At 38.7% G+C, this 13,770-nt stretch overlaps 1 protein-coding gene and 1 long non-coding RNA gene across 4 annotated transcripts; one reads left to right on the top strand and one right to left on the bottom strand.

The window, feature by feature from the left end:
* Window positions 1–2,667: 2,667 nt before the first annotated feature.
* LOC148789382 (adenylate isopentenyltransferase 3, chloroplastic-like) lies at window positions 2,668–4,754 on the top strand. The gene is made up of 3 exons (XM_088882755.1): window positions 2,668–2,836; window positions 4,422–4,604; window positions 4,654–4,754. The coding sequence occupies exons 1-3, from the start codon at window positions 2,668–2,670 to the stop codon at window positions 4,752–4,754; spliced, it is 453 nt and encodes a 150-aa protein (XP_088738881.1).
* Window positions 4,755–5,620: 866 nt separating this feature from the next.
* LOC105180090 (uncharacterized) lies at window positions 5,621–9,518 on the bottom strand. Of its 3 annotated transcripts, XR_016067364.1 has the most exons (8): window positions 9,478–9,518; window positions 8,901–8,967; window positions 8,065–8,123; window positions 6,625–6,876; window positions 6,471–6,539; window positions 6,334–6,402; window positions 6,193–6,258; window positions 5,621–6,118 (listed from the first exon to the last, which is right to left on the bottom strand). It is a non-coding gene; the product is annotated as an uncharacterized LOC105180090 (long non-coding RNA). The 3 variants fall into 3 exon arrangements; XR_016067363.1 differs by having other exon boundaries at window positions 6,625–8,123; XR_016067366.1 differs by having other exon boundaries at window positions 6,743–8,123.
* Between the last annotated feature and the right edge of the window lie 4,252 nt (window positions 9,519–13,770).

Genomic DNA, 13,770 nt, shown 5'->3' with positions numbered 1-13,770 from the left:
ACTGCACCCTCAAAAATGAATTCGTTACGATGCCGCCAAAGGGTGTAGACTGTGCATGACAAAGCGAGGTGTCGTGCTTTGTTATGAACGGAGGATCCGGTTTTCTCCTTCTTGAGCCATTTCACCGCACTGTGCAAGGTGGACATACGTCGGTTGATCCCAAGCCATACTCGGATATGTGACCAAACGTAGGTGCTAAACGGGCACTCAAAGAAAAGGTGTTTGGCCGATTCTTTGGTGTTGATGCAAAGTGAACATAAGTCCTCCTCATGGAGGAACTCGAGTCTGTCCCGTGTAGCCAATCTGTTGCGCAGACCAAGCCACATGATGAACGAGTACTTCGGCGGGATGAAAGCCTTCCAAATAGCTGCTTTCCAAGGTTGCCTCGCAAGTTTTGGCCTGAAGTACTCATAGGCTTTCGACGTCTGGAGTCCCTTTAGGGTGGACCATCTCGTCATCTGCTCAATCGCTGCCTCTGAAGACCCAAATTCGGAGATCATCCTGTTGCGGATTTCGGCAAGCCGTTGAAGGAGTGGAGAATCCCCCTTCTTCGGTTGCCAGTCCCAGATTGATGCATCTCTGAGGTAGACACCGTTGACCCACTGTACCCACAACGTGTCTGCCTTGCGGTGAATGTTCCATAATACACGAGCAAGTAGAGCCACGTTCCAGGACTGTATGTGCCGAATACCGAGTCCCCCTTCTTCCTTGGGATGGCAGATTTCCTCCCAAGCGACTGGCGCCCTCCTAGAATTCCATAGGAAATTCCTACAAAGACGGTGAATTTTCTCGATGACCACCGCTGGAAGGGGAAAAACTTGGAGCCAGAAACACTCCACACCCTGAATAACCGAACGGATGAGTTCCAGTCGGCCTGCGTAAGATAATGATTTCGACTTCCACTTCGAAATGCATTTGGCAATTTGGTCCACAAGCGGTGAGTAGTTGTTGACTGAAAGTCGTTGTGCCGCTAATGGGATGCCAAGGTATCGGATTGGCATCTCACCTCTCACAAACGATGTCCTAGCAAGGATTTCATCAAGTTCTTCATTCCGAATGCCTGCCGTAAAAATGCACGATTTGGAGGTGTTAATGGAAAGGCCGGATGCGTCCCTAAAAACTTTCAGGCATTCCATCAGGATGTGGATAGATGGAAGGTCTCCTCGAGAGAAAAGCATCAAGTCGTCAGCAAAGAGGAGGTGGGTGATTTTCAACTTTTCACATTTTGGGTGATAGTTGAAATCTGAGTTGCAAGTCTTCCTCTTGATCATGCGGGACAGGTATTCCATGCCAAGTAGGAAGAGGGCTGGCGACATCGGGTCCCCTTGCCGTAGGCCTTTCTTCCCCGGGAAGAATCCGTGTAGGGAACCATTCAAAGATACAGAAAATGATGAGGTGCAGACGCACTCCATTATCCAGGCAATAAACATAGGGGGAAAACCATACCCGTGAAGTACTCGGGAGAGAAATGTCCACGAGACCGAGTCATATGCCTTGCGAAGATCGATGTTGATAGTACATCGAGGTGAAATCCGTTTCCTCGAGTACTGTCGCACCATTTCTTGCGCCAAGAAGATATTGTCGGTGATGTTGCGACCTCCAATAAATGCAGATTGGCAATGGTCGATTAGGTGTTCCAATGCAGGTGCAAGTCTGTCCGATATAATTTTCGTGATGGCTTTGTATATGATATTGCAGCACGAAATCGGTCGGTAGTCAGCAACGGAAGAGGAATGCTCTGATTTGGGCACGAGAGCAATGACGGTGTGGTTCAGTTGTCGTAGCATCCGTCCATTCCTAAAGAAATCCAGAACGGCCCTGCATACTTGATCACCCACCACATTCCATGCTTTCTTGAAGAAGCATGAGGAATATCCATCGGGGCCGGGTGCCTTGTTGTCGTTGATGTTGAATATTGCGTCTTTGACCTCCATTGCTGTGACTTCCCTACAAAGTTCATCAGTAAGCTCAGAGGAAAGTTTGGGGCCATAATTGAACACTTCATCATCATAAACTTTTCAGTTGGGGGCATGATGAACAAGCACCGAGGGAAGGATAAGGTGGTGCTGGTATTGGGTGCCACTGGCACAGGCAAATTGCGCCTGGCGATAGACCTAGCCACCCGTTTCGGGGAAGAGGTCATCAACTCGGACAAAATTCAAGTCTACAAGGGCCTATATATAGTAACTAATAGGGTGAGCAATGAGGAATGTCGTGGCGTGCCACAACATTTGCTCGCAATCATTGATCCCGAGGTGGATTTCACTGTACATGATTTTGTGCATCATGCATTGCTGGCTGCTGATACTATTGTACAAAAGAATCGGCTGTCAATCATTGTTAGAGGGTCCAATTCCTTCATACAGGTACTTTCAATGACAACAATGAGTTTCCCTCCTCCACCAACCCACTATCCACCATCTGATCAACCCTTTTCGACGAGTACAAATGCAAGACTGGGATCGCCACATCCATCTAGAGAAAGCAACACTCGTACTATGATTATGGGATTAGGCGTGCCACTGGGGTCCCCGAGATGGATGAGTTCTTCAGGAGTGAGGGTCTTATTGATGGTGAAACTAGGCTAAGATTCTTAAGACAACTATTGATAAAATTAATATGAACACTTGGAAATTAGCTTGCCGTCAAGTTGAAAATATTTCGAGGATGAAGGAGGAATTTGGGTGGCAAATCCATTGGTTGAACGCCACAGAGGTATTCCTTCGACGTGGTGGAGATGCTAATGAAGCATGGAAGAAATTCGTGCTGAAGCCTATTACGAACATTGTGGCTCGTTTCATTTGCAAAGAAAACATAGATCCGAAACCGACTGTCGGTACTCCATCCATTGCCGTTGCAGCAGCTACTACAAACAACTGGTGGATCTGAAGATTCTTGGTGAGCTTCGGGGATTCAAAACTCTCAATTTGGAATGATTACTACTCTTCATTTATGACGTATATGTTCGTGAATCCCATGTGAAACAAACAAATGTGATGTCACGAGAGTCAAATCCCAAAGCTCACCAAGGACTACACAGTGAGATTCTTCCCAATCATCATACCGAAAACCTGCGTAATTTCATTTGAATTAATAATAATTATGTCTGTAATCTCCGTTTCACAATGTATGTTAGAGATATCATTAGTTCCTATTTGGAAAATACATGTAGTTTTAAGTTGTTAATGAATACTGGTACATTTATTTCTATTAAAGTCCCATGAAGATTGCGTGCAATGACACATGCGCTCGGATCTAACTTAAGATACTTCCCAATAAATTTGTCCGAAATTTCAATTTTTGTCCAAAAAACATGACATGATATCCACGTTGGATATATTTTGAAGTTTTTTAATCCTATGTATCACAAGAAATGACTTGACTGTAATATTTGGCTTTTTTTGCGAGATGGCAAGGTGATATGGCAACAAATGAATAAACTTTCAAATATTTGTTACAAAATTGATTTAAACCCTAGTCCACCCACTTACTAATTACCAACTACTGCCATTTTAAACTACCAATGTCAATTGTTAATAATTTGCAAGAACTTTTACATATAATACAGAATTTATAATATAAAATATCTATTCATATATCTAACAAGTATGTGAAAAAATGTATTCTTTATATATTTTATATTTTTTTATGAATTTACTGTATCTAAAAATACACATCTATAAAAGAGTTAATATGTATAAAATAATTATTTAGTTAGTTTATATTAAATATTCTATATAAAAATATTGTGTGTAGGTATGTATGTATAAATACCCCCTACACATCCTATATTTCTTCACGTTTCAAACAAATATCTAGATAATTTCTTTCACGTCAATGAAACGTTTTCGTGATTCTCTCTAGAGCCAACAAATGTTTAATGTTTTCTTCAAACAAATCCTTTTGAAAAATAGAAATTAATCTAAGAATTGAAAAGGTCTTGTCTCTCTATGATAGATAGATATTCTAAAATAGTAGATTGTATTTGGTACATATTTTGTTTGTTTTATTTGAGAGAATTCTAACACATGGCCTTTTACTTTTTTTATTATTTGTGTGATTAAGTTGAGAGGTGTTAAAAAAAGTAAAAGTAATTACCAATTAGAATGCCGATCTCCTCTTGGAAGCCAGCATAATCCAGCATGACAAACTTTTCAATTCAGGGCATGATGAACAAGCACCAAGGGAAGGATAAGGTAGTGGTGGTATTGGGTGCCACTGGCATAGGCAAATCACGCCTGGCAATAAACTTGGCCACCCTTTTCTACAAGGGCCTATACATAGTAACCAACAAGGTTAGCATTGAATAAGGTCGTGGCGTGCCACACCATTTGCTTGGGATCATTGATCCGGAGGTGGATTTCACTATACATGATTTTGTGCATCATGCATTTCTGGCTGTTGATGCCATCGTACAAAAGAATCGCTGTCAATCATTGCTGGAGGGTCCAATTCCTTCGTACAAGCACTTGTCAATGATGACACTGAGTTTCGCTCCAAGTACTACTGTTGCTTTCTCTGGATGGACGTGGTGATCCCGGTCTTGCATTCATACGTGTCGAAAAGGGTTGATCAGATGGTGGAAAGCGAGTTGGTGGAGGAAGGTAAGGCATTTTTTTACCTAAAAATTCGTGACTATGATTATGGGATTAGGCGTGCCATTGGGGTCCCCGACAGTGGATGAGTTCTTCAGGAGCGAGGGTCTTGTTGATGGTGAAACTAGGGGTAAGCTTCTTAAGGCAGCTATTGATTAAATTAAGACGAACAATTGCAAATTAGCTTGCCATCAAGTTGAAAAGATTTTGAGGATGAGGGAGGAATTCGGGAGGCAAATCTATCGGTTGAACGCCACATAGGTATTCCTTCGACGTGGTGGAGATGCCAATGGAGCATGGGAGAAATTGATGCTGGAGCCTATAATGAACATTGTGGCTTGTTTCATTTGCAAAGAATACATAGACCCGAAACCAACTGTCGATACTCCATTCAATGACATTGAAGTAGCTACTACAAACAACTAGTGGATCAACAGATTCTTGGTGGCATCATGGTTTGTGTTGGTCGATTTTTGGATGGGTAAACGGATGGTGGTCTTTGGATGAATCGTTCGATGAATTGTTCTAGGTTGCTAGATTTGTAGGGACTTACATTATGTTGTTAGGTATGGGTAAACATAAGAAGGAGGAATTGTAATGGCATTTTGTGGTTTTAATAATGAAATTGAAAGTCTCAAATTTGAAGGTTTTGTGAATTTTGTGTTATGTTGATAAAGAATTCTGTTAATGAATATTAAGAATGAAACTAAAAGCCTAAAATTGTAGTTGTTAATTAATTTAGTAATAGAATAAAAATGAAAATGAATTTTCAGCCATTTTTGCAGCCTTTTCAATAATATAAGGAATTTTCAGCAATATTTCTGCATCCTTTTTAGCCATTTCTGCACCCTTTTCAACAATATAAGGAATTTTTAGAAATATAATGAAAATGAAAACAATCATTTCTGCACCATTTTCAACATGTTAATGAGAAACATTCATTTTATACTAACATCAACAATTTATAGTCTTTCTTCACAAAAAACATGAACATCCATTTACAACATTTCTTCAACAACAACCTGTCCACAGAACCGCCTAATTCATAACATATGCAATCACAACTGATTCTTCAAGTTTCTCAAGTATCTTTAGATTACAAACAAAAAATGTTTCAATCAAAATAAAAAAGTACTTAAACAAAAGGTAAATTCCTCCCATCTTTCTTCTTGCCCTTGTCTCCCTTGTCCTTCAATTGTGATAACACATCGTTCAATCGTGATAATGTAACATACTTCTTGACATCCGTCTCCAAAAATGTACATGTTTACAGAAGAGATTTGGTCTCTGGTTGTAAAGGCTGTTTTGAAAATACCTCCTGTCTCTCTGTCCATCGTGGTGGAGCTCTAATATTAACTTTTGGGATTGGTGGCTGCAGATGACTTGGCTAAGTTGGTGGAGGAGGCCTAGACTTGAGTTGCATCTTGTTGTTGGGATGTGGAAGACTTGAATGATGGCTTCCATGGTTGTTTGTGTGCAGCGTTTTGTTTATACCGGGGTGGCTTGAATGGTTTGGGTATTACCTATAAGGAGAATGAAATAAATTGAATAAGTGAATGATAAACAAAATTCTTGAAATTACTTGAGAATTACTTACTAAAGCTGCAGTTTGTTGGCTTGTATGATGGACTACAGTACTTGAAAGCTCTTGTTACTTCATACCCTAAAAAAATAGTCCATATAAAGTATTAGAAGATGTATAATTAAAATGGAATGAATGGGTACTGAAGTTTCTTACCACGGACTTGTTCTCCTCAAATGCATCAGCTTTAGTCATCTCGTCATATGAAATTTGTTCTTGCATCCCCTACAAAAAAAGTTATTAAGTAGTAATGAATGGCAACTTAAAATGTAATGGGTACTGATGTTTCATACCATAGTGTTGTCTCCTTGAAACGCATCATTTTTAATCAAAATGTTCTTGTCATCTGCCTCATTTTCAACCTGTAACAAAATCAGATTTAGATAAGTATGTAATCAACACACCAAAATCAGATTTAGATATTCAGTCTTGCCCTTCTTTTCTTGCCTGCATGAGCCTCTTTTTCTTTGATTTCTTGTATCACTTGACTAAATGCATCAAATGACTTGTGTATCTTCTTCTAGGTTCTTCAATGGACATCTTTGGGCATTGTGTTTCTCTTTACCGCATTTGTTGCACTTGACAGTCTTTTGCACTCTTTTCAACCTGTTCTGCGGTTTCCCTTTACCATTTTTCTTCTGCTTTGACACTATCTCATCAGGTTCCCTCCTTCTAGATTTCGGAGGCTTAACAACCCCACTACAAAAGATTGGTGGCAAATGAGGGATGAATTGTGTAGCTGTCCATAATTCTCTACCAACCATAGGCATAAATTGCAGTCTTATTAACATTCTTATAAGATTCCACACTTTAGCACTCATCCACATACTTAATAGGATCATCACGTTTACACAATGTGGCACTACAAGCATGTTTACATGGGATGCCATTCAAATCCGATTTCCTGCAAGATTATCTTCTCTAGTCCAAATCAACTAAATGTTGTGAACCATCAAAACAGTTTAATTGAAATGACATGAATCAGCCTTTATGGGAAAGCAATCTGTGGACTTTTCAACATTTTTCTCAACAATTTTCAGAATCCTAGGACATATAAAACCAGTCCATTTCAGTTCTGCCCTATCCCTGTTCTCCTGCAATCTTCTCATTAAATACTCTCTGATCCATTCAAGCATAGTGACAATAAGCTTCTCCCTGATCTCGAAAATGTTCGAGCCAAATGTTTCACAATAATTATTCAATGAAACATCACACTTAATATCAGTTTTGAAGTGTGATCTACTCCACTGTGTAGGGGGTTTATCATCAAACCATTCTGCAGCAATTTTATCAAGTACTGACATTTGTTTTATATACATTCTGAATTCATTAAGGGTAGTAGCCCTTGTAGCTTTCCACAAACAGTTCTTCAAGTTAGAATGTAGATGTCTTACACAAAACCTATGATCTGAAGCAGGAAACACGTCCTCAAATGCTTGAACTAACCCCTTTTGCTTATCAAATATGAAATACCACTGATCATGTCTAACTACCCCCAAATCAGATTTCAGAAGCCTTAAAAACCACTCGCAAATAACCTTCATTTCTTTTCCAGCAACAGCATAAGCAATAGGATAAATATTTGTTATTCAGATCAATGCCTATTGTTGTTAATAGGACATGTAGCACCACCATCGCTACAAGGGCTATATCTACCCTAAACGTCATACTTATAATAATTCCTGTGTTTATATATATAAATGCACATAATCATCTAATCAATATGCATACGTAATCACAACGTCATAACGACATAGTCAACCCACAACATCACATATATCCAAATCAAACACCACAGTTGATCGCTACGCCTATGTTCTCTTTATACAATCAAAATAAGATTTGTATGCTAGCTGACAAGAGGAGAAAACAACATACTAGCCCGACCTGACTGAGTATAGTGCGTAGACCTATTCTTCAACAGTCAGATACCTCAAAGTCTACTCCTGAAAGAATATGTCAACAGAGGGATGAGCCTGCCACTCAGTAAGTAAATAAACGACACTATCTATATATGTATATCAAACACAGCCCAAACAGGACAAGTAGGCAACGTGCATGGGTTACAGTCAATTTAAGTCCAACATAATCAATTGTAGTACACCACATAGCTATCTCACAATAAAATCATCAATTAAACTTCCTTTTTCCTAGTTTGCTTAGCAGAAGGTGATATCGTGTTTTTCCCGTCAACTCAATCTCACCGTTATATAAATTTAAGTGAATTCCCTTGACAGCCGGCTCATCAATCTCATTTCGCATCATAGCTCTTTCAATTCGCATCATAGCTCTTTTCACATCACATCTTTTTCATATCGCATCAAAGCTCTTTTCACTTCATTTCTTTCTCATATCGTATCAAAGCTCTTTTCATTTCATTTCGCCTTATAGGCTTTTCAACACATCAAGGGGTATTCACACCACAATTATATTCAATTTCCACCACTCCCTCATTTCCACATATCACCATTCTTGTAAGCAACTAGTAACATAAAACAATATATCATTACATTCTCATTTTCAGACACCCACAACACAACATACAACAAAGATGATATTTCAACGTGTCTTCGCATTCCACATACACAGTATCGTCAATCAAATCAAAATTCACCACGCATATATTTTCAGATAAAACAATATCAACATAAACCACAAAGTCATATAATAGTAATACCACAAATAAAGAGAACATATATAGATAATACTAATTATTTATTTACCTCAACCTCACAACGTTTCTTTCTACTCAATCGCTAATTCTCAGTCCGTTCACCTCACCCGCGTATCCTATAATGAGTTATACCACATACAATTAATATATCGAGAATATCATAATTTCTTTTAAATACAATGTTAAATATTATTCGTACAATTTGTACTAATTCTTTAATATTCCACTTCTATCGAAGTACAAATCTTCGTTTTTCCTCTTTATTAACATACCATTTATTAAATATATAATTTTCGGAATATTTCTACGGATTTCTTATCAATTTCTCGCTATAATATAATTTAATTAAATAACAATACATAGAATTGCGTATTTAGTTAACAATTCCAATGGAATTATATAAATTGGCTATAGCAATATTCAAATCTAACGAATTTAATAATCTAATTAACCAACGACATCATTTTTATATCAAATGTGATATTTAATACGACATTATTTTAGATAGCTAAAATCATAAAATACTCCGATAAAATAGTTGATCGCTCAATATAATCAATATTTAATAAATGAATTAATTAAATAATATAATTATATAAATTATTAGAAATTAAAATAAAACTTACCTCCCGCTGCGAATTGCCGAACAGAGAAGAAAATTGCAAATTTATATTTGTGAGATTATGATAATTGGCTCACATATATATATGTAGGGGGTGGGGCGGTGCGTGATGGCCCACCCCCAAAATCCTTTTCTTTCCTTTTTTTTTTTTCCTTATCTTTTATATATAGGTATGTATATATATTATTTACACATATATATTTATTATTTAGTAATATATATATTATATATAATAATATTATTATTTTATTTATTTAATTAAATTTTTCTCAAAATACCATTTACGTCCTTTCTAATTTTCTTAATTAATAAAAATTGTCCTAAAATATTATAACGAATTCCAATTTAATTCATTCAAGTGTTATTATATTCCATTGACCCATAATTTAGTGGCTAATTAACTAAATTTCATGCAAATTTATCAATTAATCCTACAATTATGTATTATAATATTTGGGGCGTCACAATTCTCCCCTCCTAATAAAAATTTCGTTCTCGAAATTTAACTTACTTACCGGCTCAGGGAATAAATGTGGGTATTTTTCTCTCATCTTCTCCTCAACTTCCCAAGTGGCTTCCCTTGGAGGTGATGACTCCATTTGACCTTCACCATTGGTATTTCTTTATTTCTTAACTTCTTTATACTCCGATCCAGAATTTCCATTGGCTCTTCCACATATGTCAATCCTTCTGATATCTCTATCTCTAGCTCATTCAAAATATGACTAGGATCGGAAGGGTATCGCCGTAGCATAGAAACGTGAAACACGTCATGTATCTGCGATAATTCTGTCGGTAATGCTAACCGATAGGCTAGTGGTCCAACTCGCTCCAGAATTTCATATGGCCCAATATATCTTGGACTTAACTTTCCCTGCTTCCCGAATCTCAAGATTCCTCTCCAAGGTGATACTTTTAGAAAAACTTTTTCCCCCACCTGGTATTCCATCTCTCTCCGATGCTTATCAACATAACTTTTCTGCTGATCTTGTGCTGCCTTCAAACACTTTTTAACTATTTTTATCTTGTCCACTGTTTCTTGGACTGACTCCGGCCCTTCAAGCTGTCTCAATCCTTCAATATCCCAACAGATCGGGCTTCGGCATTTCCTTCCATACAAAGCTTCATATGGAGCCATACCAATAGTGGAATGAAAACTATTATTATAAGCAAATTCCATCAGTGGTAGATGATCATCCTAGTTTCCTTTGAATTCAATTACACAGGCTCTCATCATATCCTCTAATGTCTAAATCGTTCTTTCTGACTGTCCATCGGTCTGAGGATGAAACGCTGTACTGAAATGCAATTTTTAACCTAGCGCCGTTTGCAAGCTTCCCCAGAAATGAGAAGTAAATCGAGGATCTCTATCAGAAACTATAGAGGTAGGAATGCCATGTAATTTTACAATCTCTGAAACATATAATTCGGCGAGCTTATCCAAGGACTCATTTTGACGGATTGGTAGGAAATGTGCCGATTTAGTCAGTATGTCAACAATCACCCAAATAGCATCATGTCTTCTGAATGTACGTGGTAACCCAATGACAAAATCCATAGTAATCTTTTCCCACTTCCATTCAGGTATAGTCAAAGGATGAAGTTAAACATTTTGCTACAAACTCTGCCACATTTTTCTTCATTGTTGGCCACCAGTAATAAGGTCTCAAATCCCGATACATCTTGGTACTGCCAGGATGCATAGCATATGGTGCGTAGTGCGCCTCATGCATAATTTTCATTCTCAACTCCTCTACGTTCGACACGCATATACGTTTTCCATTGAACAATGTACCATCTTCTTGGATTATAAATTGATCGCTCTTTCCTTTTTGCACCTTAGCTTTCATCCTCTGTAGATATGGATCTCTAGCCTGTGCATCTTTAATTTTATCCTTGAGGGAGGGCTTCACTTGTATCGTAGCTAGTAGAATAACACCACCAATGCTAAAGTGTACATCCATAGCTCTGAGGGCAGTCAAATACTCCATGTTATAGCAGATCATACCCGCAAGTTGGTCCATCGTCTTTCTACTCAAAGCATCTACTACAATGTTTGCCTTCCCGGGATGATAGTCAATGGTGCAGTCATAATCTTTCAAAAGCTCCATCCACCTTCTTTGCCTCAAATTCAATTCTTTCTGTGTTGGGATATACTTTAGACTTTTGTGATCTGTAAATATTTGAAACGTCTCCCCGTATAAGTAATGCCTCCAAATCTTCAATGCATGTACTATGGCTGCTAACTCCAGATCATGGGTTGGATAGTTCATCTCGTGTGGCCTCAACTGCCTCGAAGCATAAGCTATAACTCTCCCATGCTGCATCAAAACACACCCAAGTCCTTGTCGTGAAGCGTCAGTAAATAGCACATATCCTCCATCCCCAAACGGCAAAGCAAGGATGGGTGCTGAAGTGAGTCTCTTCTTCAACTCCTCAAAACTCTGAGCACATTTGTCATTCCAATTAAATGGTGCATTCTTCTTCAACAAGTTCGTTAAAGGTTTTGCGATTATAGAGAAGTCCTTTACAAATCTTCTATAATAACCAGCCAATCCTAGAAAACTCCGGATCTCCGACACATTTTTAGGTGGTTCCCATTCTAAAATAGCCTTAACTTTTGCTGGATCAGGTTGTACCCCTTCTTTGGAAACAACGTGCCCCAAAAAAGCGTTTTCCTCCATCCAAAACTCACATTTGCTGAATTTACCGTACAGTTGTCTGTCTCTCAGAATCTGTAAAATTGTCCGTAAATGTTGTTCATGTTCCTCGGGACTACTCGAATATATCAAAATATCATCAATAAACACAATCACAAATTGATCAAGGAATGGTTGTAACGTCTTGTTCATCAGAGCCATGAAAGCTGCAGGGCCATTCGTTAATCCAAATGGCATAACGACAAATTCATAGTGGCCATACCTGGTCCTGAAAGCTGTCTTTGGGATCGACTCTTCCTCAATCTGTAGTTGCCAATATCCTAACCTCAAATCATTTTTAGAGAACACAGTGGCACCCTTTAGCTGATTAAGCAGATCGTCAATCCGTGGCAGAGGATACTTGTTCTTGATTGTGATTCGGTTCAGCTGTCTATACTCGACACATAATCTCATACTCCCATCCTTCTTCTTTACAAATAATACTGGTGCTCCCCACGGTGAAATACTAGGTCGGATGAACCCTTTATCCAATAGCTCTTCTAACTGCTTCTTCAATTCTTTCAATTCTTACAGAGCCATTCTATACGGTGCAATTGAAATAGGTGGCGCCCCAGGAATAATATCTATTTCAAAGTCTACTTCTCGATGAGGTGGTAGTCCAGGTAATTCATCAGGAAAAACATCAGGAAACTCCCTCACCACTGGAACGTTTAATACACCCGGACTAACTTTCATGGTATCGTGCACACTAGCTAGGTACGTCTCACACCCTTCTTTAATTAGATTAAAAGCGGTCACAGCAGAAATTAAGCAATTAGGTATCACTTTTCTTTCCCCCACTATAACCGTCTTCATCTGCCTATTGACTTCAACCATCACCTCTTTTGTTTGACAATCCACTAGAGCATGATTACTAACTAACCAGTCCATCCCCAGGATGACATCAAATTCCCTAAGGTCTATTACTACCAGATCTGCATATAAAGTAACACCCTCCACCACTATTGGACAAGATCTCACCACCGTATTCACTAATACAAACCTACCAGCAGGCATAGAAACATGTAAATCATGTCCAAATGGTTCTATTTTAGCATGTACGTGAGATGCAAAATCACGTGATATAAATGAATAAGTAGATCCTGGATTAATCAATACATGTGCACTAGAATCAAATAGAGAAGGAACCAGTGATAACCTCGGGTGCCGTAGGAGCTTGTTCTTTTGTGATTGCATACACCCTAGCTCGTGGTTGAGGCTGACTACTTTATCCTAGCTTGTGGTTGAGGCTGACTACATTGCTAAACTCTGAAGTCTGAGGTCTTCTGGAATTATCCCTCCATGTAGGACAATCCCTGATAATGTGTCCTGGTTGATGGCAACGATAACACACAATTGGTTGAACTCCCCAACATTCACCAGTGTGTCTCCTACCGCAGTTAGCACAAGAAGGAATAGATCTTCCACTGAACGATCTGGCTAGACCCTGTCTTGCTCCAGATCTAATCGAAGTAGGCCCGCCTCTACTCGAGAACATTGAAGGAGACCTGCTAGTTTGACCCACTCCCCTGCCTCCGAACCAACCTCTCTGCGGACCAGAGCCCCTAAAGGAAAATGCACCACTCTGTCCCACTGTA

Source organism: Sesamum indicum, linkage group LG1 (assembly GCF_026168435.1).
Source record: "Sesamum indicum cultivar Baizhima isolate 11 linkage group LG1, ASM2616843v1, whole genome shotgun sequence".
Taxonomy (NCBI): domain Eukaryota; kingdom Viridiplantae; phylum Streptophyta; class Magnoliopsida; order Lamiales; family Pedaliaceae; genus Sesamum; species Sesamum indicum.
Note: the sequence above shows the minus strand (reverse complement) of the source record. Positions and strands in the feature narration are given on the sequence as shown.

What these genes read in the sequence shown, in the direction of transcription:
- LOC148789382 (XM_088882755.1), top strand. Translation starts at nt 2,668, where the DNA reads ATGAAGGAGGAATTTGGGTGGCAAATCCATTGGTTGAACGCCACAGAG. An exon ending in AGATCCGAAACCGACTGTCG is followed by an intron (nt 2,837 to 4,421) that starts GTACTCCATCCA and finishes ATCGTACAAAAG; the next exon opens with AATCGCTGTCAATCATTGCT. An exon ending in AAGCGAGTTGGTGGAGGAAG is followed by an intron (nt 4,605 to 4,653) that starts GTAAGGCATTTT and finishes TTATGGGATTAG; the next exon opens with GCGTGCCATTGGGGTCCCCG.